Here is a 26470-nt window from a genome sequence, read left to right on the forward strand (position 1 = left end):
CCCCGCCCCGTCCCGTCCCGTCCCGTCCCGTCGCCCCGCCTCGCCCGGTCGCCCCGCCCTCCCGCCGCGGCAGGTTCCCATCCTCCCGGCGGACGGCTGCTCCCCGGTGACGGCTGCTAGGCTCGGTCTGGATCCTCTGCCAGACTTTGTCCCCGGCATGTGTAGGTGAGATCCCTTGTTCGTTGGGGTTTTGTTTTTGTTTTTAAATTTCGAGGCCATTGTGGGGACCGGAGGAAGGGAAGCAGACAAAAAGCGGGAGCGTGCTCGATTTCTAAAAATCCTCAGTGCTATAGCTCTCATGGTTAATTAAGATGAATTCTCCAGGGCATCTGGGGAAAGAGAGGCTGCGCACGGGAGCCGTACTGCGCCCGCCCGCCGCCTCGGACGTCGGGAGATGCTCTGGCTGCAGTTGTGGTGCGCCTCTGGCTGGGAAGGAAAGGGGCAGGCTTAGCTGAGGGGGAATAAACCTGGCCTCCAGATCCTTTCCGCCCCTGGAAGGGACGCTGGGCGCTGAGAGGTGTGTGTTTGGGGGGGGGGGGGGGTAGGGTGGAGGAGGGGAGGATGCAGTTGCAGTTATCCACAGAACCAAGATAATAAATGATTTTAAAAATAAACTCGAGCCCACCTCCACCTCATCTCCCTTTCCCCGCCCAGGAATGAAGGGAGGAGACTATCTTTACCAGATTTGAGATCTAATCCATTTCAACCGGGCTGCATAAACTGATGAATCCGAGGGTGTGTGTTTCATGCAAGAACGCTAATGTAGGTGTGTGAGATCCTATCTTCTAGTTCATTCCTTATGTAGGGAAGCAAGCATTCTGAGGATGGGGGGGAATTTCTCATCCGCAGTTTGATGCCCAGTAGCGGTGAGTTATTATTCAGATTCTCCTCCATATTGTTCATCTAGCTTCATACTGTCAACCCACCAGAAAGAGCTTACACCTGGACTGGCCTAGGGAGACTTGGCCTAAGAATTTGGCAGATCTAGGGAATGTGGGTGGTGCTGTGGTCTTAACAATCCAGGGAGGATGCTATTTCTGTCTGCTGTCAAGAGTACTGTATTTTCCCCTACAAGGTATTAAAATGATGTAAAAGCAAACAAATGCCTTCATTCTTTTGTTGGGCCCACCCACCAGCTAGTTACTCACAAAGTGAATTAGAAATGGGTCTTGTTAAAAGTGGAATCAGACATCACTTCCTCTCTGATCTTCCATCACCTTACCCTTCTCTGATCTCCTTTAAGAAATACTTGCCCTGGGGCACCTGGGTGGCTCAATCGGTTAAGCATCTGAGTCTGTTTCGGCTCAGGTCATGATCTCAGGGTTGTGGGCACGGAGCTTGCTTGCGGTTCTTTCTCTCCCTCTCCCTCTCCCCCTAACCGCCCCCTACCCTCCTGTGCTTTTTTCTCTCTCTTAAAAAAAAAAAGAAAGGAAAGAAAGAAAGAAAGAAAGAAAGAAAACTTGCCCATCTATTTTTGTTGATGACAGGTTCCAATCTATACTCATTAAAGAAAGGAAGACATCTCTTCCACCTTCTGCTTCCCATTTGCTAGGTAAGAGCTTTGAGTCCAGTGATAAAGTATTTTTTTTTAACAGGATGAGAAATAGTGACTCAGTTCTAAGGGCTTTCTTATTCCAGAAAATTCCGTGCTTTCTTGAGAGCAAAGAACACTCTTTCTTTTAAAGATACTTTTATCAAAGATATAATTTAATGTGGTTGTGATCTGGTCTAGACCTGTGGATTCACAGAGCTCTGCCAGGGTGGGTCAGTGTGGGCCTGGTTCTACTGTAGCCTTTGTATGGCAGCTGAGGACTGAGGGATTCTGCAGTCCTCCAGTGAAAAGATGACTGGGCTGGCTTTAAGCAGGTTTTGGCTGCTGAGTATGACAAAGAGCCATTCCTTGGCTGCAATGAAGTTACAGTCTGAACAGTCAGCAAGGCTCTTTCTCATAGTCCAGAGATTCTGTGATTCAGAGAGATGTTGGGGTCTCTTTGAGAGATCCCTTAAAATGAAAAGGCATGTGCTGTTTGCCCCGTCTCTCTCGCCTCAGTCAGGGTTTGAAAGTCTGCTAACCCCAAAAGCCTAGAGGTACGGCAACAGAGACTCCTTGTTTCTAGATTTTAATTCTGGTTCCTGGTTGAGTCATCACTTCATGAGGTATCCACGCCATGCTACGTTGATGTTCCTTTGGCCGAATCAAATGCTACCCTGCACTCTGCATCACTGCCCCCTTTGTCCCAGGGAAAAAGGCATCTCCTGGGCCAGGATCCTTCCACACTCCCACTCTGTCATACCCTATTAGCACAGACTCCCTTCATCTTCTGGGATGTTCTTGCTGCTCACCCAGCTTCCCACCCCTCCCCCACCCCATCTGCCTGGTAACTTCATTTTCTTCCTGCCTCAAAACAGCTGCTGGCTCATACTGACAGGGGCCTGTGAGATTCTCAACATTCAGCCTCACTGAGTCTTGGTGCTAGAAGAATGTCAATGAGGCATCTAGCCACCCCCCACACCCCCACCTTGAAGTAAGAGCAGTTCGGAACTGAACCAGCTCACACAAACAATTCCATACCACATGCCAGGTGCTGTTCAAGGCATGGAGGATACAATACAGTGGACAGTACAGTTAGCTATCCTTGCCTTTTTTTTTTTTTAAGATTTTATTTATTTATTCAAGAGAGAGCACACGTGCGAGCATGAGCAGGGGGAGAGGCAGAGAGAGAAAGGGAGAAGCAGACTGCGGAGCAGGGAGCCCAACACGGGGCTCCGTCCCAGGCCCCTGCGATCATGACCTGAGCTGAAGGCAGACGCTGAACTGACTGAGTCACCGAGGCGCCCCTGTCCTTGCCTTTGTAGAGTTTTTATTCTAGCATGTAGGTATGACAGGAGTGGGAATAGGGCCACCCTTATTCCCTATAAACAAACAAAAGATCAGAGAGTGAAGATCCAATTTTACAGCTCTTAACAATATGGAGATGCTCAAGTTCCTTGTAACCCACTACCCTCGCTACCAGGAACTGTTTCCTTTGTAGACAAGCCAGATGCTTCTAGATGATGAACCAGGCTCAATGTGAGAGCCTTTCAGGACAGGTAGGTTGAGCAGTGACAAAGGAGATGCTGCTCACAGGACCATGAAGGAACAGGATGCAGTCTAACTCATAACGAATTCACAGCAACTGGCTAGAGGTTGGGAGTTTTAAGTTGCTGTTCCATCATTGCTCCAATCACTGACATCAGCCCGGGCCAAATTCCCTTCCACCTTTACATTGGTGAGACTGTCTTCCTGAGAGGGGCTAATGGTGATTTTCGGTGGTTAAAATGGTAAGCATTTTATTTCCTTGCTGGCGTAGGACATCTCATGGTGGTAAACCACAATGCTATTGGAAGAGTATGGCCACCTCAGATAGGTGATATGTGGCCCTTTGGGTGACAGATACACAAATGAGAGAATTGAAAGAGCTGTAAGGCAGGAGCAAGGCACAGTTCACTGTAGTAATAGTAATAGTAGTAAGTTAACTTGAAAATGATCATACTCTACCCTTCCAGCCCCAGTTCAGGTTCCTTGGAAGAGGGAGATGTGACCATATGGGTAAAGGTACAAAAAACAACTCTGGGGCACCTGGGTGGCTCAGATGGTTGGGCGTCTACCTTCGGCTCAGGTCGTGCTCCCGGGGTCCTGGGATTGAGTCCCGCATCGGGCTCTCTGCTCCTTGGGAAGCCTGCTTCTCCCTCTGCCTCTGCCTCTCTCTCTCTGTGTCTCTCATGAATAAATAAATAAAATCTTAAAAAAAAAAAAAAACTCTGGGGGGAGTGGGGAATTAAAAAAAAAACAAAAACAAAACAAAAAAACCAAACCCCTGATTGTTCTGAAATCAATGGCACAGGGCACCATATGATCACACCTGATGCAAAGGATGCTGGGAAATGTTATCTTTAGGAAGGAAGTCATGTGACCAGCAGAACCCTCCATTATTGGAGGAGAAAATAGATAGAATTATACCATAATCGGGTTTATTAAGCATAGAGGAACTTTTTAATGCCTCTCTCTTTTTTTTGAGATTAAAAAAATTGTTTTAAGTAATCTCTCTATACCCAATGTTGGGCTCGAACTTACAGCCCTGAGATTAAGAGTCACACGCTCCATCCACTGAGCCAGCCAGGCACCCCGTAATGTCTCTTTATTAAACTTCCCTTCAGTCTCAGTCTTTGACAAAATCAGGCTAATCTTTAATTGCTACCAGTTCAAACTCCCGCCCCAACCCAAATCATTAATCCAGTTACTTAAAAATTTGTTTATTGGACATCTGTGTGTTGGCTTACTTATATGGTAGCATTTCCTAGACCTGAGAGTCGAGTAGAGGAGATAGAAAATAAACAAGCAAAATAAGAAATAGAACTTGGGACACCTGGGTGGCTCCGTTGGTTAAGCATCTGCCTTCAGCTAGGGTCATGGTCCTGGGGTCCCAGGATCGAGTCCCCATGTCGGGCTCCCTGCTCGGCAGGGAGTCTGCTTCTCCCTCTCCCTCTGCTCCTCCCCCTGCCTGTGCTCTCTTGCTTGTGCACTCTCTCAAATAAATAAATAAAATCTTAAAGAAAAAAAATAGAACTTAACTACAGATGTTGATAAGTCTTGTACAGGAAACAGGCTGTTGTGATAATCATGAAAGGCAGGGCAGGGAGCCTATTTTAGGTTTGGTGTCAGGAAAGCTTTGGAGGAGCTGACAAATGAACAGAGCCTTGGGAAATACCAAGGAGATGGCCATGTGACAGAGCGAGATTGTGGAGACCAGGCAAGGCAGACGGTATTTAAGGCCTCAAGTGGGAAAACGTTTAGTGCTCCTGAGGAATGTGTAGGCAGCCAGTGTGGTTGTAGCATAGGAGGTATATATGAAGGAGGTGGTATATTGCATAGCATGGCAGGGTGGAGAGGGGCCACGTCAGGTAGGTCTTTGGGCCATATGAAAAAGTTTGGATTTTGTTTTATACCAATGAGGAGTCACTAGAGATTTTAAGCAGAAAACGGCATGAGTTTATTTATGTTTTCAAAAGATCTTTCTTACTGCTGAGTGGAGAATTGATTGGAAGACAGCAGGAGGAGAAGCCAGAAGACAAGGAGCATTTTTTTAGAACCACACATAAGAAAGGATGACTTTGGGGTATCTGGGTGGCTCAGTTGGCTAAGCATCCACTCTTGATTTCGGCTCAGGTCATGATCTCAGGGCCCTGGGATCCAGCCCTGCATTGAGTCCTACGTCGGGCTCTGCACACCAGGCATGAGCTCTCTCTCTCTCTCTCTCTCTCTCTCAAATAAACAAATAAAATCTTTAAAAAAGAGAGAGAGAGAAAGAAAAAAAGGGGAAGAAAGAGAAAGAAAGAAAGAAAAAGAAAAAGAAAGAAAGAAAGGAGGAAAGGAAGGAAGGAAGGAAATCCTCTTAGATAAGAATGATAGCAATAGAGGTGGGAAAAAGTGGATGAATTTAAGAAGTATCTGGAGAATTTCCTTCAAGAGTGGCTTAAAACCAGTTATTTTATGCATAAGAGTCTAAGCATGTTCTTTAAAACCTATTTTTCCCCCTAGGATGACCAAGAATTTGGAGTTAGTGATTAGTTGAAGTTAGTGTCCTGCTGTATCATGTTTGTTAATAATTTTCAGAGGGTAGCAGAAGTGGAGGGTGGGTGAGACCTAACTTCCAGAGAAAAGAGCACAGTCCTCTCTCTTCTCTTAACTCTACTGATTAAAACCTTGGAAACTGGGGAAATTTGTTTTACTCTCTCTTTTATGGAATCTAAAAGGAAGGAGAAATGTTCAGAACCTGCTTCTCAGATCAGATATTGACAGCATAATAAAGTGTGTGAAGATGGGGAAGATAATTAAGCCTTCCTTTCTTAACAGTTATATCCTATTTCTTTTTTTTTTTAAGATTTTATTTATTTGAGAGAGAGAATGTGCACGAGCCGGGGGAGGGGCAGAGGGAGAGGAACAAGCAGACTCCACGCTGAGCCAGGGGCCCAACAGCAACTGGATCTCACGACTCTGAGATCACAACCTGAGCTGGAATCAAGAGTCAGATGCTCAACCGACTGAGCCACCTAGGTGCCCCCATTTATATCCTATTTCTGTTTAGGCACTTTCCCTTCCCCTCCGTCCTATCAGGTCAACAAGGACATATTGAGTGTCTGCTACATGTCTAGCCATGGGGTCTTTCCATTGGAGGTGAAGAAGAAGAAGACAGGTCCTGATTTCTAAAATTGTATAATCTCCCTGGGAAGATGAATGAAAAATAATGAAGCCATTCATACTCAATACCAGATGATATGAAATGCTGCATAATTAAGCACTGAGAGAGCATAGTACAGATGACAAATGCTACTGAAATACAGAGTAGAAGGCAAAAGAAAGGGATTGGAAAGTAATATTTATGAGGTATCAATCCATCGTACACATTTTATACTTGAACACTCATTCCATTCTCCCCACTCTTCTGCAGCATTAGGACTGGGGTGGGGACAGATGGGTGGGCTGGAGTAGTCACAGAAGGGGACACGAATGAGTGAGTCTGTCTTGGGCCAGGCTTGAAACAGGTGGAGAAGAGTGAAGAAGGTGATGGAACCAACATAACTCGTCAACACATATACTTATGTTGGTTCCATCACCATCTTCATATGTGTTGACTAGTCATGTTCTAGGGAAGAGGAAAACTTGCTCCTGAACCCTAGCAGCGGCATGAATGGGGAGAGCCTCAACTCCAGACAGACCCTTTTAGATAGAGTTTAGTCAGTCATGACAAGATAGTGATGATTACTGGACAACATAAAGATGATGTTTTATTTTGTTAATCACCATTTAACACATTTGAGGAAGAATTCTGAAATGGAAGGTGAGAAACCAGCTTGGAGGAAGTAGTATTAGAGGCAAATGGGGGTAGTAGAAATTCAAGTGAAGACATTTAATGAAGAGATTTCATGGGAATGAGTGGCAGGACTTAGAAATTGATTACTATTAGAAACATAGGAATCTATCCCTAACATGGGAAATGGGTTCATTGAAGACAACTCTAAGGGTTTAAGTATAGAATCTTGGGTAAATGCTGACAGACAGCATGGCACCATGAATAGAACATGGGCTTTGAAATGAGCAAACCTGGGTGTAAGTCCCAGCCCCACTACTACATAACCTTGAGCAAATTGCTCCTCTAGATGGTAATAATAATTGTACCTACTTCATTGGTTTGATGGAAAAAAAAAAAAGGGCGCCTGGGTGGCTCAGATGGTTAAGTGTCTGCCTTTGGCTCAGGTCATGATCTCAGGGTCCTGGGATCGAGTCCCACATCGGGCTCCCTGCTCCTTGGGAGCCTGCTTCTCCCTCTGCTTCTCTTTCTCTCTCTCTCCCTCTGTCTCTCATGAATAAATAAATAAAAAATCTTAAAAAAAAAAAAATTAAACAATATGATTACTGTAAAGCCCTTAGAACAGCACCTGACACATAGTAACCATCCAATAAGTTTTAGTTGTTACTAATTTTAGGTCCAAATGTCCTCATTTGTAAGATACTATTTGTTTCTTTTTATGATTTTATTTATTTATTTGACAGAGAGAGACAACGAGAGAGGGAACACAAGCAGGGGGAGTGGGAGAGGGAGAAGAAGGCTTCCCGCCGAGCAGGGAGCCCGATGTGGGGCTCAATCCCAAGACCCCGGGATAATGATCTGAGCCGAAGGCAGATGTTTAATGACTGAGCCACACCCAGGTGCCCCAATACCTTCTGTTTCTTAAAATTGCTGTGCCTAGGACAGTTGTACAGTATCTGGCACCTAGTATTGTCCAAAAAAGTATTAGAATGTAATGAAATGGGAAAACCATGTATAAGCAATTAACACAGAGACTAACAAATGATGTTGTCAACAAATGTTATCTTTTATGAGAATAGGCACAACATAAATGTTATAGGGTTTCCTTCTCCATCCCTTTCTCCTTTCCCTTCCCCCTTTCCCTGTCCTCTTGCTAACACTAAGAGGTTAAGTCAGCTAGAAATAAAGATGATGAGTTTGGTTCGAACATGCATAGCCAGAAATGATGAGATATTTAGGTGGAGAATATCTACTAGGCTGCTGGAAATCCATCTGGATGATACATTAATTCTTGACATCTATATTTGGGCATTCTTGGCATAGAGGTGTCCTGCAGAGGTAGGCAGGAAGGCTGCATATTTCAACAGGAGGAAGAGAATGTATTACTGAGAATAGAGGGCAATCAGCTGAGAATTGAGTCTCCAAAGCACTGGCTATTATGGGTGGAGGAGACAGACGAAGGAATAAAGGAGGCAAAAGGAGGATTTGAGGTAGCAAGAGAATGAAGGTAGAAAGTCAAAGGAGGTAAGGGAAGGTTCAAGAAAGACCTGGAAATAAGCAGAATTAGGGCTGTGGTATGGATAAGGAGAATAAGCATGGTAAAATCGTCACTGTGGTCACACTGGTAACTTTCAAGGTTGTATTATTCCACACAGAAAAGAGTGACTCTATCACCAAAGGAAAGAGGAATGAGGTTGAAACAGCAAAAACCGAAAACAAACAAACAAACAACAACAACAAAACCAAGCCCCACACCCAAAAAAACCCACACAAAACAAAAACCCATCAGCTGGCTACTGCAGCCACCACTAATCTTGGAGGGAAAATTCTGGGCTTTTGAAGTTATGCACTTTAGGCTTAAATTCAGGTTCTCTCACTTCTTTATTTAATAGTGGGCTTGTTGAGATGTGCAAATGAGGTAACGTATAAAAAATTTAGCTTACAGCCTGGCACATAAGACTTGATAAATGCTCATTTCCTGGCCTATTCCTTATCTTTTCACGTGACTTACCCGTGTGCATGTGGGGTGTGCGTCTGTGTGGTGAGTGTGTTAGAAAGGGGTTCGGGAGAAGGGAGAAAAAGATGGTAAAGGGAACAAGACATTGAGAGGATGAACTGATAATGACTGGATGTAGACTATTTGATGGAGAAGCTTAGTTATGAAACAGAGAAACAGGACATCGGATAGAATAAGTGGCAAGTAAAGCTAGTTTTCCACCTGCGGTCTTCTAGGTTTATTGGCAGGCAGAAAGGAATCAGCAAAGGGGGAGAAGTTGGAGCTATTAGAAAGGGAGGAGATAAAGGCTGAAGAAGACAGAGGATCAGGAGTACAGTTGAGGAGCACCTGGCTGGCTCAGTCAGAAGAGCACATGACTCTTGATCTTGGGGTTGTGAGTTTGAGCCCCACATTGGGTGTAGAGATTACTCAAAAACTAAATAAATAAACTTAAAAAAAGAAGTACAGTTGAAGTGGTCAAGAAAAATATCTGCTCCCAGATTGCTCACTCTGAGGGAAACCAGACACTGTTGTGAGGATACTCAAACAGCCCACAGAGAGGCCTGCAGAGGGAGGAACTGAGTCAGCACCATGCAAATGTGCCATCTTGGAAGCAGATCCTCTGATCCCATCCAAGCCTTCGGATGAGTGCTGCCCTGCCATCTTCAGGGACCTTGAGACAGAACATCCAACTAAGGCACTCTCACATTTTCTGACCCAGAAAAACTATTCACAGGGGAGCCACAAAGTTTTTAAGAAAATGATATTGACAGAATACCTAAAGAGTTCAGAGACTGTCCAAAAGAAAAAAGGCCTTTGGACCCCCAAATTCTGTAGGTGGGAAGAAGACTAAGAAGACTACTGCCCACCCAGCTAAGACACTCCTAGATTACTGACACAGAACTGTGTAGGATAATACTTGGTTATTTTTTTAGACCTCTAAACTTGGGGTAATTTGCTACAGGACAATAGATTGTTCTGAGACACAGCTGATCTCATTTCAGCCTCATGGCAAATAGAATAAAAAAGTTCCCACAAATTTAGGAAAAGACTGTTCTAAAGCCCTAACAAGTAGTCACCAGAAGCAGTTTTAAACCTGTTTGATCAACAACTGTCTGTGTGAATATGCTTTTGAATGCCCACTCATCAGTGGAAGCCCCTGGCTTCTGACAGGCAAATTTACTGACCTGATTGACTTTTAGAAATGAGAGATGGACTCTAATGGGCTGGTTTCCAAAACATCTCCATTGAGGGAAATTGTTGTTGATCAATTGAACAAGTTCAAAACTGGTTCTGATGGCTATCTTTTACCAGAGCTACCAAACAAACCAACTTTAAGTTTGTCGGGCCATTTTGTACTCTCAAATCATGGGGGTTTTGTTGTTGTTGTTGTTGTTTGGTTTTTGTTTTGTAAGTAAGCTCTACACCCAACGTGGGGCTCTGAGCCACCCAGGAGCCCCTCAAATCATGTTTTGAGGTGAATCAGGGACAGTTACCTATTTCGTAAGTAGACACTGGCTGTATACCTGTCTAAAAATAGCTGTGCCCGGAAGCAGGGAATAGACCCCTAAGGTGAATTACCAGGAGCTCACCAACTCTTTATACTTAATGCTTCCTCTAAAGGATTTTAATGGGGTTTCCAAGGGTCATCTCCATCCTTGCTTACAGATAGAATTGTTCCTCCCACCACCCCATCAGCTGACAAGATAGTCATGTTTCTCTTTACATCCTCAAGAGACGCCAATGCTTCTCTTGACTCCTGTTTTCTGTGTTCTGTTCTAGGGCTCCAGAAACTCTTACTATTATCTAACACCGGTCTGTTGTAGCCACCCAAAACTGAAGAGTTAGAACACCACACATTATTCTGTTTGCAAAAGCCCATTAACAGTGATTATTACTCCATGCATGCATGATGAACCATAGATGAGTCCAAAGAGACAGAGGGAAGATCAGCTTTTATTAAGCTTTGGGAAGAAACTGGGGAGGGTTCTTTTGAACAAAAGTTCATTGTAAAACAAAGAGTTCGAGGCTGTGGCTGGTTCACATTGGCTGCAAGCAGTGGTTAGTGATTGTTGCTGGGGCAGGGAAGACTCATCCTTCCTTTTCATAAAAGCAGGCGATGAAATTCCTATGTGAAAAATGGCCTTAAGATAATTTTCAAGAGGGGTACCTGGCTGGCTCAGCTGGTAGAGCATGAGACTCTTGATGCTGGGGTTGTGAGTTCCGGCCCTGATGGGTGTAGAGATTACTTAAATAAATAAAACTTAAAAAAAAAGATAACTGTCAAGATAATTCTTACCTTTCTCTTTCTGCCAGTTGTGCAGGCTGCAAGGAGTGGTAGATGCCTGAGAGCTCCCCTGCCCGGGCTTCCTGACTCTATTTTAAATGAAACCTCTTTGGTTTATTTTCACACTCTCAAGCTCTGGTGTTTGTACCGTTAGAGTAGATATAAAGTGGTGCGTTCAGAGATCACCTGCATCATAGAATTACCTTGATATGACTTACCAAGTATCATTTTTACTAGAGGATTTGCACCAGGGAAAACATTTTATATTAAATACAGACTCTTAGAAAGTATAATTCAAAATTCACATACATTTTTAACAACAAAACTCAAACCTTAGGGAGAGCCACACACAGCCTATCTTTCTAGTCCTTTCTGGCTGGATGGCTACTCTTCTGCCCTGGGGCTACTTTGGTAGGGAGAGTACTGTTTGAGCTTATAGACACCCTTAAGGCAAAATTAAACACTCCCTAAGGCAAACTCAGTATTCTAATGGTTGAGTTCCATATTCTGGCTTCTCTTCAGATTCCTCAAATCTTTCTAATGGTTGAGTTCCTTGAGTCCTGAATCAATTTATCTTGGAAAGCCTTTGTGCTCTGGATCTTTCTGTTCTTAGACACATCACCTAAAGGCTCTTACATAAGATTGTGAAGATAATGATGCTCCTTCTTTTCAAACAGCCTCCCCTGCCCCAGGCAAAGTCAGGCTGTGAGGACTTCCTATAGCCTTCCAGTTCTACCTGTGGACATATTCACTTCTGTCAGTCAACACCTTCTTTATTCCAGTCTGTGTGCCCAGGACACAAAGGTGATTGAGACTAAGTACCTGCAATCCAGTGGAGAGGCATATAAGAAAATTAACAACTATAGATGACGAAGAACTTGGGCAAAGGGTAGTGGAGCAGAGCTACTTGCTGAAAAGGTAGCTCAGCCTTTGGGGTGAAAAGTCATTCTGTTGGTATTAAGTTGCATCCAAATTTTAGAAACACTGAGATGAGGAAAAAAGAATGTGTTTTGGCATTTGAAGAAATATAATATAGAGTTGGCCCTGTCACATGATAATATCAAAGATGCATAATTTTAAGACATGAGATTTGCTTCAAATCGAGTGGCATTTAGAGCCTTGTTAGATTTTTTTGTTTTATTTTTGCCCCCTTGCTTGGGCCAGCCCACTGGACATTAGGACCATTTAAGACAAATGAGAGGAGAAGCCTCACTATTGGGGATACGGAGAAATCAAAGAGTATGCATGTGGGATTGAAAGAAAGGAAATACTCAGAGACCACTGAAAGACAATGAGGAATTGGAAATTGAGAATAAAAGTAACAGAAAGCTGGCAACCTGGAGTCACTGGAGAGTGGCCAGTCTCCAGGATCCTGGGGTGGCAGGGCTGTGAGTAGAATCTAGCAATGCGCAATTGTAAATACGGTTATTTGTGAATGGGGAATGTATTAGGTAAATAGTTCAGAAATTTTTCATATTAATAGAAGCTGTCACTGCAGTCATTACAGAAAGATATTTTCCCAGTATTATTTCCAATAATAATGGATAATAACAGGGCCACTTGCCTCCTCTACCAAGTTTAAAACTGGGTTTGTTAAAAGTGCATGAGAGTATTCTGGCTAATAAATGAAGAAGAAATGAGAGAATTGGAATATCACCATTTTGCAACTCCTGATGAATTAATGGATCTAGCCAATGATTATCAATGGCTACTAATTTCACACAAAAAATGGCCCAGTTGGCATTAGGTGTCTTCAGATGCAAGTACAAAACGCCCTCTATAACATGGTCTGGCCAAAACAACCAACCCAAAACATTCCAACATGAATCCAATCAAGCCTATTTAGCTACCAATTTACAGGAAATACATGGTTCCGAGGAACACCCTATGGGAATGCAGTCAGCAAAATCTAGGCTGTGTGAATCTGCAAGGTAAATAACCAACTTTGTTTAACAAAGAAACTGGAAGGAAAATATTTGGAGGGAGAGCATATAGACCTGTCCAATAGAGTAGTCAGTAGGCACATGTGGCTATTTTTAAATTGGCTAGAATTCAATTTTTTTCAAAAAAGCATTTCCTCAGTTGTACTAGCATCATGTGAGGTGCAACGCAGAAATTCTATTGGACAAAACTATCGTACACAAACAGGCATAGGTAGGGTCTGTGTGCATCGCATAGATCTTATTGAGATCCTAATTCCAGAAAATAGACTTTAAACTGTTAAACAAACAAGGAAATTTGAACTGACCGGATATTTGATGATATTAAAGAATTGTTTTAAAAACAATGAGGTGTGATGATGATACTCTGGTTATGTCTTTTTTTTTTTTTAAGACTCCTTATAGGGAAGAGGTACATACTGAAATAGATGAAATGGTGTCTGAGATTTGCCTTTAAATAAATTGGCTATGAATATTTTGATTATTGTTGAAACTGGGTGATAGGGACAATGAGGGGTCCTTAAAATTGTTCTCTGTCTTTTGTACAGGTTTGCCTCTTTCCATAATAAAAATGTTCTCCATTTAGTATGTTTGAAACTGTCCATAATAACATACTTTTGAGTTTTTGTTTTTGTTTGTTGTTGTTGTTGTTTAAAAAAGCATATGAGCAGGGTACCTGGCAGGCTCTGCTGGTGGAGCATGAGACTCTTGATCTCAGGGTTGTGAGTTTGAGTCCCATTTGGGTGTGGAGATTACTTACAAATAAAATCTTTTTAAAAATAAAAATAGAAAGCATCCGAGCAACTAGCTGCCTAAATATGACTAGCTGGGTATTTGCTAATTTTCCCCTCCTCAGTAGCAGCACTGAAAGCATTTCTCTCCTCTTAATGGCTCAATGCACCCAAAACACAGGCCAATCATGTCTTTAAAAGATGTTACGTAGACTCTCCTCTCTCCCCACCTCTCTCCACCTGGAGAACAGAAAGAGGAGAGAGAATCTTAAGAGTGGAAAAGTGTGCATCCTCTCCACTGGTCTCCCCACATGTGATAGAACAGATCCCCGGAATTTTCTGGGATCTTGGGCTAACAAGAAGCCAGGAGACATGTTATTCATAGAATACCATGGTAGACATGATTGGTGCCATTGTGCCATCTTTGGGGAGCTTAATGAAAGTTTCATTCATCCTTTTGAGTATGGTTGTAATGCAGGACTTGACAGCCAGTTGCCTGGAATACTGGCCCTAACCATCCAAGCTGTCATGTTTCGTGGGAGTGAGAATAGTTCTCAAGTCCCATCTATCTATAAGTCTTCCTCACGCAACTTCCTCATACTCAATATCTCCCAGCTAAACTGATGGGTTTTGCATAATATTGTAAGTTGGCATAAATGACAAAAATATTGCAACACAAATAAAATTTTATTCACAACAATCCAATCTTGTCAGAGTATTTCCACAGCACTCCCAAAATACAGTGTTATGAGAAGTAAAGGGAGGAGAAGCCTTTGGCCAAGTTGGGAATCATTTCCCAGACCCCTTTCCATCTCATCCTATTTCCTTTCTTTCTTTCTTTCTTTTTTTTTTTTTAATATTTTATTGATTTATTTGAGAGAGACAGAGATAGTGAGAGAGAGCACGAGCCGGAAGGAGGGGGGGAAGTGGGCTCCCCGCTGAGCAAGGAGCCCGATGTGGGGCTCGATTCCAGGACCCTGGGAGCATGACCTGAGCTGAAGGCAGACGCTTAACCATCTGAGCCACCCAGGTGTCCTCCTATTTCCTTTCCATTGATGGCTTTGCTTTCCTATCTTTCCTGTGGAACTCAAGTGATGGAACATCTTTGCCTAGCCCCATCCAGGAAGAAGCTCTGTGATGTGTGGATGGTGAGTTTGCCGAAGCAGGTCAGACTCTTCACAAGGAGTAACTAGAGTGAGGAAGCAGGATGGAAGAGCTCGTGCCAGTAGAAGGCGAGGGCCAGCTCCCAAGCCCCCACCACCAGGGCTCTCTGAGGAAGGCTGTGGCTGCTGCCTTGGCCCTGGATGGGGAATCCACAATGGGTCGCAGGAAAAAGAAGAGGAAAGAGTCCCGCCCCGAATCTATCATCATATACCGGTCAGAAAATGAGAAACTGGATGAGGAGCCCGGGGAATATGAAGGTGGAGACCAGCCTAAAGAAGAGGAGGGGGATGATTTCTTAGACTATCCTGCAGATGATGGTAAGTTTCTGGGGCCACTTACTTAAGGCCACAGGAAGGAATGAGGATTCTCCAGAAGACAGACAGGGATTTGCTCACTGACCTACTTCGTCTTGTTGATAACATTTCTTTTTGCAGTGTTACAGTCTTCATTCAACAAATGGGCAGTATTTATGAAGCGTTGACTGTGTTCTCTTCGCAGCGATGTGGAAGAGATCTCTGTCCTTTCTGAACTAGTGTAATAGAAGAGACCGATTTATACACAGAAATTAGTAATACAAGCAGACTATGCTTATTATCTAGTTATTTTTAAGACTGCTAATTATTTAATACACATAAGATAGAGAAGCTAATAGTTGACTTTTATAATAATCAGGAACATGCAAATTACAATAGCAGTGAGTTACAATATTCCTTTACATGTAGGTTGGCCAAAAATTGAGTAAACTATGATAACATCAATGTGAGAAAATAGATGTACTGTCAATATACCTCAAGTGGAAATGGGATCTGTTTTACCCGCTTTGTAGGGACATTTATCAATATTTATTAAATTCAAACTGCATATCTTATGTTCTAGAAATTCTCAGTATTTACCCCATGAAACTTATGCCCATGGGCATAAGGATGCATGTATAAGAATGTCTGTTGCTGCTAACAAAGCCGTCGAGTGTCCGGATTAAGCATCACCGTGCAGCAACAGATGGAAAGCAGAGAGACAGGGATGAGCAGGGAAGGGGAGTGCACTGCACATCAGTAGGATACACACGCAGCACAATCTTCACACATACTAATGGATACTCATGCACTTATAAACTAGAAATAAGATCATTATAAAGTGGAGTCTATGGCAAAGTTCCTCACACCCCTCCGTATTACAGAGATCGTGTCGAGTTTGAGGTCCAGGAAAGTGGAGAGAGAACTTGAAAAGCAAGTTAACCTGCTTTGCAATTTTTTCAGAGTCCACATGTGTGGAGTAAGAGGTCCCTGGGGGAGTAGTAATGTCAGGAATCAGCTTCCTGAGGGAGATCCATCCACTCCATCCCCGAGTCATGGACTCCGGGACTGTGCTGGGTGCTATAAAAACAGGAACTGTGGTATTCAGCCTCTAGCTCAGGTGATGACACTGTGATGAAATGTCCACTCTTCTGACCTTAACGTCACCTCCTTGATGCCCTGCAGGGATATGGAACATGCCTTTGGACAGCCGCTATGTCACATTAACTGGGACCATCACACGAGGGAAGAAAAAGGGCCAGATGGTGGACATCCATGTCACACTGACGGAGAAGGAGCTGCAAGAGTTGACCAAGCCTAAAGGGTCATCAAGGGAGATAACCCCTGAAGACAGAAAGGCTTGCCAAATGGGAGCAGACCGTGGGCCCCATGTGGTCCTCTGGACGCTGGTCTGTCTGCCTGTGGTCTTTATCCTCTCTTTTGTTGTCTCTTTCTACTATGGCACTATCACCTGGTACAACATCTTCCTTGTGTACAATGAGGAGAGGACCTTCTGGCACAAGATCTCATGTTGCCCCTGCCTCATTCTCTTCTATCCAGTGCTCATCATGGCCATGGCCTCTTCCCTGGGTCTCTATGCTGCCGTGGTCCAGCTCTCATGGTCCTGGGGAGCATGGTGGCAAGCTGCCCGGGACATGGAGAAAGGCTTCTGTGGCTGGCTCTGCAGCAAGCTAGGTCTGGAGGACTGTTCTCCCTATAGCATTGTAGAGTTGCTTGAATCTGACAATATCTCAGGCAATCTCTCCAACAAGGACCCCACCCAGGAAGCAGAAACTTCCACTGTCTAAATGTCCAACAACTTATGTCCTTCTCTGGTCCCAGGAGCCTATATATCGTCTTCCAATTCCAGAAGATTGTTTCTTTAAATTAAACCCCTACCCCTCTCAGTTCTGGAAAACTCTAGCCCACACTGTTCTGTTCTACCATCTTGGCAGTTCCAGGAGGGCAGGGAACGGAAAAGCAATTTGTGCCAAAGCAGTCTATCCACTGATGAATTCTTCTCATTACCTGTCCTAAAATGACCATTTATCTGGGACAGGGAGCTCAGTTGTGTGTAAGTTCTGGAGCTTGAAGATGTTACTGGTGCCTGGAACCCAGGGGAGGATGTGACTAAATGTGACCTGGAGAAAAAGGAGGCTCAAGGGAGACCAAGTTCACCAAAAAGATACTAAGTAGGATGGAGAGAAACATTTAAGAGACAGGGCTACCACAGTGCAGCAGAATGTAAAGATTTGTGTGTATCACTTAGATTTTGGTTTAGTGGCATATAATTCAAGTCCTAAATATCAGTGATTTAAACAAGATAGAAGTTTCTTTCTTTCTTGTACAGAAGAAGTCCAGAGGCAGACCATCAGGGGACCTGATGGAGTCATCCAAACCCCAGGCTTTATTCCCCTACCATTAGTAGGATATAGCCTTCTTTGTCCTTATCCTCAGTGCTGACTACATCTCCAGCCATCACATCCACGGTTCTTGCAGAATAGAGGAAGTGCACCTCTTCCCTGTTTAAGGAGACTTCCCAGAAGTCTCATTCAACACTTCCTGTATTTCATTGGCTAGGCCTTTGTCACATGACCTCACAAGGAAAAGAGGCTGGGAAATGTAGTCTTTTGGTTAGGTAGCAATAGTCTAGGTTAAATATTTGGGTTCTGCTAATTTAAGCAAAAAGAGAAACATGGCTATTTTGGTAGGCATAAAAGAATCTCAGCTTCACGGTAATTATTTAAATATATTCAGGTCCCAAACTGCTAATATAATTTTATTTATTTATTTATTTAGGACCAAATGTTACACAGAGAATTTATACATAGATACTAGTTACATATACTATGTATATGCTATAGATATTAGCAGCTCATGTACTTTGCAATTAGTCTGTAATGTCATGTGGTTTCAGGGTTTTTAGAAACGAAGAGTGAAGAGCTGAATACAATTAGTAGCATAACTTTTTTCCTGGTAGTGAAGGCAGGATTGGGTAGTGATATTTAATCTAATCTACGTATTAAAGACTGTGTAGGGAGGGATTGCAAACAACCCCCACCAGGGATCAGTAGCTCTAAGCACATAGAACACAGGGTTAGCTTTCTGTTGTTTGGCAAGACCTCACAGCCTCACCCACTCGGACCTTACTGGAGTTTAAGGAACAGTATCTTGTCTGTGCTGTGAAATTGTGTCTGCCTGGCCACTAGGGGGCGTATACCAGATGAATCCAGGTTAATAGAATCTGACCTTTTTTTTTTTTAAAAGATTTTATTTATTTATTTGAGAGAGAGAATGAGATAGAGAGAGAGCATGAGAGGGGAGAGGGTCAGAGGGAGAAGCAGACTCCCTGCCGAGCAGGGAGCCCGATGCGGGACCCGATCCCGGGACTCCAGGATCATGACCCGAGCCGAAGGCAGTCGCTTAACCAACTGAGCCACCCAGGTGCCCTGACCTTTTTTTTTCTTTATAAATTTATTCCTGAGGGTGTCTTTCTCATGTCAAGAAACTGAATCCCAAGAGATCAAGCAGATTTTGGAGGTTTGGGTCCTTGCAAGAACAGCTGGTGCCCATTTCTTGTTCATGTCTCAGGAAGAATCTGTTAAGAACTGCTGTGAATCAAACCAGATGGGTCAGTAGTGCTCTCCCACAGAAGGCCAAGGACATTTGCTTAAAGTATGGTGAACGCCACTTTCAGAAGAACCCCCTTTAAAAACAACAACAACAAAAACTAGTATTAGTTTCACACAAAACAAAACTCTGCCCAGCATTTTTGAAAGTAAATTTGGTGCTCTCTGGTGCTTTTGCAGAAATGTAAACAATTGAAATGAAGATAAAGACAATAAAAATAAAATCAAATTAATTTTGTTCACATGGTCTTTGAATTTCTCCAAAATTGCTTTGAATGCTACCATTTCCAGAAAAAGGATGAGCATGATGGCTGTCCTATATATGTATAATGATCTTAATATGGATCCTTATGTCTGGACTCTTTCCACGTACCACTAATTTATGGGGATTCCATTTAGGTGGACTGTTTTCCACAGATCACATATTTACCTAAGCCTACATGAGGAAGTTGCAACTGCATTTGTCACATTTTTCTGGGATTAGGGAAACCAATGGCAAAGGCCAAAAATAATCATGATTAGGACTAGGGTATGGTGGCTGTGGTGGAATGGAGGAGGATGGGGTGAGGGTGGGGCCCAAGGGATACTGAGATGAAGTGGACATGGCCCTCAGCCTAGTTAGGCTCACAACCTAGTGGAAGAAACTGAAATCATTTCACAAGGGCTCTAGTAAGTTATGTAAAAGCCTAGACTAGAGGCAGGAAGATTTAACCAAAGAGATCTAAAGCAATCTCATCTTTGCTGTCAGCAATACCTAGAGAATTAATACCATCTATGAACATTCTGTTAGCTCATAGTTACCTAATCTTTATGGTGAGCATCAAGGAGGACTGCGCTTTCTGATGGCTTTGCAGCCATAATACACTGAGCTGGGTAAACCATATCTGATCCACTATGATGATACTGCTATTCCTGAGCCATCTTGGCTATTGACATTGAGCAACACCTTCATATCACTTCAAAGTCCAAGAGGGAATAAAACCTTTATTCTCCAGGATTTTCAATAAAACAAAATTCTAAATTTTAAAGTTTAGATGACCTGAAAGTTTCATTGTGCCCTTGATGGCCACCCAGGACTTATATTTTGCAGTGTTGCAAAAGCCTAGTGGCTAACATAATTGGCCCTCCCTCCTTCCCCCCTGAGATGCAAACAAGCAGAGGTACTAGAATCTCTTTTATTTCTCCCAGGAAACAAACCTGTACCGGAGGAGGTGTGGGTGGGAGGGAGAGAGAAGAGAGATAAAGGAGAGAGAGGAAGAAAAAAAAAAAAAAGAAATAGAAACTACATACAAGATAAAAACACTGATATGGTTGACACAAAATGAACAAACCTTTCAGAATCTCTAAAAGTAAGAAAGAGTTCTATTTGAGCCCAAGTTAGAACAGGTGCCAGGGAAACACGCTCTTCACAGGGAAGAAAGTGCTCTGGAAAATGAACAGTTTTTACAGGGTTATGTACTTTTTTCACTGAGATTATAGATTAGCATACGGGCAGGTATCACTAGTTTTACTGTAAAGGGATAGGAGTGTTGATCAATAACTCAAGGACGAGATAATTTTTGTCATTCACAAAGCAGATGTACAATGCATGTGTGGTGGCCCATAAATCAGGCTTTGGGTCTGAACAAAGGTTATTTACAATTGACGAGGGAACAGAAGGCAGGCTGAGGACAAAGCACAAGGTGACACCCCACAACCTCCCCTCCCCCCCACTTCCAGGTGGGTTGTGTGTGGCATTACCCGGGCACTCCTGGCTGCCCTAAAGCTAAGGGAAGGAAAAACAAATGGCTAACTGATAGAGATCACAGTCCAGCAGGACATAAGTCTCCCTTAGTTCACAAATGTCTTAGTAATTTACAAGAAAAAAGTATTCTTATCCATAGCCTAACTTCCAGAGACCCATAGACTCAATTTCCTGTAGCTCTAACATCACCCACCCATCCATAGTGATGTGGGAAACAAAGGTAGAAGGAAATGTAAATAAAATTAAATTTCCTTATAACCTGCAGCCCATGGGCAAGGACTTATGATAGGCAGAGTATAACATTCCTCCAGGAAGCTCCCAACTGTCTTACTACTAATGCTTTACTAGAGGGAAAAACAAGCTTAATTTGACAGTGGCAAGGCCTCCAATATCTTGTAGGTCTTCTTTAGCATCTCAAAGTTCTTTTGAAAACCTCCCTTTTCCTATGTCCCCCAACTCCCAAGTATATAATTAGTTACCCCTTCAACCCTGGTGCAGCAGCTCTTTCTGCCCAAGGGTCCTGTCTGATGTTTTAATAAAATCACCTTTTTTTGCATCAAAGACATCTCAAGAATTCTTTGTTGGCCATCGGCTCCGGACCTCTGAAATGGCTTCCTTTGTATATCAGGCTTTTGGAGAGGTTTTTTATCATCAACATGAAACATACAAATTTCTTTCACCATAGTGAATTACTACTAATTCTCTCTTACATTTTATAGAGAGAATTTAAAAAAATTAATATTTGAGTTTCAAAAGAACTCCTTGGGCTTGAAAGCTTGAAGTGATGTGATGTGGGCCAGGAGTGAACGGTCAAGAAAGAATTCTTCAGGTATTTTCGGCACAAAAAGGTGTTTTTAGGGTGCCTGGGTGGCTCAGTTGGTTGACTGATTCTTGATTTCAGTTCAGGTCATGATCTCAGGGTGGTGAGATCAAGCCCCAGGTTGGGCTCTGTGCTAGACATGGAGCCTGCTTAAGATTCTCTTTCTCTCTCTCTGCCCCTCCTTCGCTTCCTCCCCTGCCCCCCAAAAGATTTTTTTAAATTTCTTTTTCTTTTAAATATTTTACTTACTTATTTGACAGAGAGAGCACAAGCAGGGGGAGCAGCAGACAGAGGGAGAGGGAGAAGCAGACTCCCCGCTGAGCAGGGAGCCCAACACAGGGCTTGATCCCAGGACCCTGGGATCACACCTGAGCTGAATGCAGATGTTTAACCAACTGAACCACCCAGGCGCCCCAAGATGCTGTTTTTATTAAACCCTGGGGAAAGTACCTGTGGGCAGAAAGAGCTGCCCTGGGATTGTGAGGAGCTGACTATATACTTTTAAGTTGGGGGGAAGGGTAAAGACGAAGGAAGTTTCTAAAAGGGATTTTTCATATGTTAAAGAAGACTTGCAGGATCTTGGAGGTCTGGCTATCATCAAGCTAAGGTTGCTTTTTACCTAGCAAAGCATTAACATAAAGGCAGTTGTGAGTTCCTTGAGGAATGTCACTGCCTGTCTCTAGTATTTGTCAATGGGCTGCAAACTGTAAGGAAATTTAATTTTATCTACATTTCTTTTGCATGTTCTCATCACTAAGAACCTCCTAGGCTCTATGAGCACACTCTGAAAATGCCTGACGCTATGGCTTCAGGGCATTTATAACATTGGCTCCCTCGAGACCCCTCCATCCTTATCTTTCCAGCTTTAGTTTCTGCTTTTTCCAGGTCCATTTTCAAGAGGGAGAGTATCTGGTTGGATTTGATTTCCCGGTTTGGACAGGGGTTTGCAGCTATTTTGCAGATTGCAGGACCCTTTGTCCAATCACCTCATAGCTTGTCAGCCATTTGGTATAGAAAACAGCTGTTTATGGGCAAGGTTAGGCTTGGGCCTGCCTCCTTCAAAGAAAGCTGGGCATTTTCTTTTGAAAAGGGGTGGTGGGTGATGTGGGAAATAAAGGCAAAAGAAAAATTAAATTTCCTACTATTTTACAGTCCATTAACAAGTCCTTGAAACAGGCAGAATGATATTCCTCTAGGAACTCAGCTGCCTCAATGTTAATACTTTTTTTTTTTAAGATTTTATTTATTTCAGAGAGAGAGAGAGAGAGACAGCACATGAGCATGAGCAGGGGGAGGGGCAGAGGGAGAAGCAGACTCCCCATTGAGCAGGGAGTCTGCTGAGGGGTTCGATCCCTGGACCCTGGGATCCTGACCTGAGTAGAAGGCAGACCCTTAACCGAGTAAACCACCCAGGGGCCCCTTGATGTTAATACTTTGCTAGAGGCAAAAGGCAATCTTAGCCCAACCCCCCATGATCCTGTGAGTCTACTTTAACATATAAAAATTCCTCTGGAAACTTCCTTTATCTCTACCCCCCCAAGATACATGTTTGCTATCATCCCCCAAGCACCGATATACATCTGAAGGGTCTCAGGACTGAGGGTTTACCAAACAGTAATAAATGACCTTTTCCTAACAATAGCTAGCCCTCTCAAGGTCCTGGAAACCTTGCTTCCAAAATTCCTTAGAGACTTACGCTACCCCCTAATCCCCTCCCAGATTGAAAGTATATATAATCAGTCACCTGTCACAACCCCAGTGCAGCTTTCTGCCCACAGGTCCTGTCCCTATGCTTTTTTTTTTAAAAGATTTTATTTATTTATTTGACACAGAGAGAGAGAGACAGCGAGAGCAGGAACACAAGCAAAGGGAATGGGAGAGGGAGAAGCAAGCTTCCCGCGGAGCAGGGAGCCCGATGCGGGGCTGGATCCCAGGACCCTGGTATCATGACCTGAGCCGAAGGCAGAAGCTTAACGACTGAGCCACCCAGGCGCCCCCACAGGTCCTGTCCCTATGCTTTAATAAATCCACGTTTTTGCACCAAAGACCTCTCAAGAATTCTTTCTTGGACGTGGGCTCTGGATCTCACCTACCTACATTCGAAAACCCCAACCACTTTCTACAACAGTGAGCATGTCAGGCATTTTGATTGATAGCCCCCACCTCTAGAACATCTCCCTAGATTGGCCTTCCAAATTAAATCTCACCTCCTTCCTTCCGAACTAGCGACACTTCAAACTATTGGGAGATCTTTAGCAGGTGTTGTTTTATGCCTCCTGGCCTGTGCATGTCTCATTCCTCTGCAAAGTAAGGAATCAATCCCACTATCCACTGCCTGGAAAACTGTTCTTTCAGCAGTTGGTTCCAATGCCATCGCATCTGTGAAGCCTTTCATTATCTCCCCCTTTTGATTTTAGAGAAGTTATGTGACTTTCTGGATTCATATTCATACTCAAGGAAATCGAAGTCCACAACTCTGACACAAAACGCTGCAGGGGTGACTCTCAACACCAGGAAACGGAAATGAACCTTTCCGTGAAGTCATTCCTCCAAATCCAGGTCTAGAGACCCGAGCAACTCTACAAACCCCTTCGTAGAGCGGAACGCAGGGGCTGCGCATGCTCAGAGCGTCAGCGCACAGTCTCCCCGCCTCTTCCAGGCTCCGTGGGAAGCGGCTCTTTTTACGACACTCTGGCTCAGATTCCGCCGGACCTTCCTAGCGGCGCTCGGGGTTCCCGCCCGGAAGAGGCTGCTGTGGCACCCGCGCACCGGCAACATGGCGCGGTCCGGGAATAAGGTAGAGAGCGTGGGTTTGGGCCTTGCGGGTGCAGGGAATCCGGAGAGGGTGGTTCCGGATCGGGAATCATGGGATCACAGCGGGCCATGGCTGGGTCCCGAGGGCTGGCCGGAGGGATACGGAGAGACCCGCTGGGGATCTGGAGTCCGAATACCTGAATTTGAGCCTCGCCCACTCCCCATTCACTCCGCCTCCTCAGCACTCCCACCCTCTCCACCTCCTCATCCCACCACTTTCTCCACTCCGCTTGCCTCCTTTCTTATTACCCTAGTCCACCCTTCTCTTCCCTTACTTCCTTCACCTCCTCCATTGCTTTTGAGCCTGGATTTTTACAGTCTGTAGGAGAATGAAATTTCGCTTTGATAAACACCTACCCACAGATTTGTAAAACTTCAGAGAGGGACCGTCAGTAAAACATGTATCTTAAAATGTAAAGCGTCATATTACCCCATCATAATCTAATATTTCACATTTATCGAAATCTTACTCTATGAGGCACTGATCTAAACGCTTTATTCCTATCTCATGTAATCTTCACAACAAGCCCATGAGGTGAGAATTATTATCCCCAGTTTACAGTTGAGAAAACTGAGGCATAAAGAAAGTGAAATGATTATCCCAAGGTTATCAAGTCCCTGAGAGGTGGAATTCACATTTGAACCCAGGCTGCCTGGTTTCAGAGTCATCTGTGTTGCTAGGAACCTATGACCCTCAGTGTCCCAGATTAATAATAGACAATATGATGAATTTTTAAAATGGTTTTTTCAGTGTAGGCAGAGAGTGGTGGTTGTCTCTGAATGATCACTAGAGAGAGGTGTGTTCCAGAGAATTATTTGTTCATCCAAACATCCAAAGGCTAGGCCCTTTAGTAGGCATCTGGTATACAGATAAGCAAGATAGGAGTTTGAGCAACTGATCCGTAGTCCCCACAACTCCCCATTGGGGAATGTTGATTAAAGCGATTATGCACATTTGATGCCACTTACCTTTCTGTTCCTCTGTCAGCTGCTGAAAACATTGCAGCTCTAATGGAGCAGCTGTTTATGGCAGGTGGACTTGCAGCAAAATTCTAACAACCTGTATTGTTTCCTTGTGTATTTTTTTTTTTAAGATTTTATTTATTTATTTGACAGAGAGAGACACAGCAAGAGAGGGAACACAAGCAGGGAGAGTGCGAGAGGCAGAAGCAGGCCTCCCACCGAGAAGGGAGCCCGAGGCAGGGCTTGATCCCAGGACCCCGGGATCACGACCCCCCAGCTGAAGGCAGACACTTAACGACTGAGCCACCCAGGCACCCCCTTGTGTAAATGAAGAGTTGCTATGCTGCTCAGTTTCCCTTTCCTGGTTTTCTTACTGTTGCCGGATAGGAACTTGAAGTATCACACAGACCATTCTTCTGCTTCCAGAAAGAAGTCCTATATTGTAAAACCCTTTGATGCCATTTTTTGGATACTTGATTCCTAGTAAAGGACTTTTATTCTTCTAACTTAGAGTTTTCTGGACTAAAAAAAAAAAAAAGTTTTCTGGACCAAAAAGCCTTTATCTTCTAACTTAGAGTTTTCTGGTTTAACAGAGTTTTAAAACCGTTTTCTGGTATATTAGATAAATGGAGTGACATATTTTGGAACTCTTAATTTCAAGATTCTTATGCTCAGGGCATTGAAGCTATGGGGTGTAAATTTTATTGTTTTCAAAGAATTTTGTAGTTTATTATCACCCTTTTTTCAAACGTCCTGTCTTTACTCCATTAATTTCTTAATACTAGTGCATTATGTTCAGGGCGCCTGGGTGGCTCCGTTGTTAAGTGTCTGCCTTCGGCTCAGGTCATGATCCCAGGGTCCTGGGATCGAGCCCCGCATTGGGATCCCTGCTCGGCGGGGAACCTGCTTCTCCCTCTCCCACTCCCCCTGCTTGTGTTCCTTCTCTCGCTGTGTCTCTCTCTGTCAAATAAATAAATAAAATCTTAAAAAAAAAAATACTAGTGCATTATGTTCTGTGCTTTGTAAACTAGGGAAAAACTTAAAGTCTTTCTTTTCCATCTGTTGCCTGAGATATAACCAAATTTAGAAATCATCTGTAACTTCTCTCATAGGAATGCATCCAGATTTTTCAAACACTTTTTTTTTTAAAGTAGGCTCCATGCCCAGCATGGAGCCCAATGTAGGGCTTGAACTCATGAGGCTGAGATCAAGACCTGAGCGAAGACCAAGAGTTGAATGCT

At 43.7% G+C, this 26470-nt stretch overlaps 2 protein-coding genes across 9 annotated transcripts in view; both read left to right on the forward strand.

Annotated features, from left to right (window-relative positions):
• The first annotated feature begins 52 nt into the window (after nt 1–52).
• Nucleotides 53–18610, forward strand: TMEM169 (transmembrane protein 169). 3 transcript variants are annotated; one of them, XM_027589733.2, is made up of 3 exons: nt 53–161; nt 14916–15283; nt 16445–18610. In XM_027589733.2, the coding sequence occupies exons 2-3, from the start codon at nt 15010–15012 to the stop codon at nt 17065–17067; spliced, it is 897 nt and encodes a 298-aa protein (XP_027445534.1). In that variant the 5' UTR covers nt 53–161; nt 14916–15009; the 3' UTR covers nt 17068–18610. The 3 variants fall into 3 exon arrangements, with proteins under 3 accessions (XP_027445534.1, XP_027445533.1, XP_027445535.1); XM_027589732.2 differs by having other exon boundaries at nt 94–165; XM_027589734.2 differs by having other exon boundaries at nt 95–165; nt 14895–15283.
• Nucleotides 18611–24118: 5508 nt separating this feature from the next.
• XRCC5 (X-ray repair cross complementing 5) overlaps nt 24119–26470 on the forward strand; it is an 87957-nt gene continuing 85605 nt past the window's right edge. For 5 of the 6 annotated variants that reach the window (XR_003519146.2, XR_003519147.2, XM_027589731.2 and 2 more), the window contains exon 1: nt 24119–24249. Coding sequence is in view for 3 of the 6 variants with exons in the window: in XM_027589731.2 (XP_027445532.1) it covers nt 24229–24249 (21 nt within the window). In the remaining 3 variants the exon portion in view is untranslated. The remainder of the gene's footprint in view (nt 24250–26470) is intronic. The other variant, XM_027589727.2, reaches the window with a different exon arrangement.

This window comes from Zalophus californianus, chromosome 3, assembly GCF_009762305.2.
Source record: "Zalophus californianus isolate mZalCal1 chromosome 3, mZalCal1.pri.v2, whole genome shotgun sequence".
Classification (NCBI taxonomy): Eukaryota; Metazoa; Chordata; class Mammalia; order Carnivora; family Otariidae; genus Zalophus; species Zalophus californianus.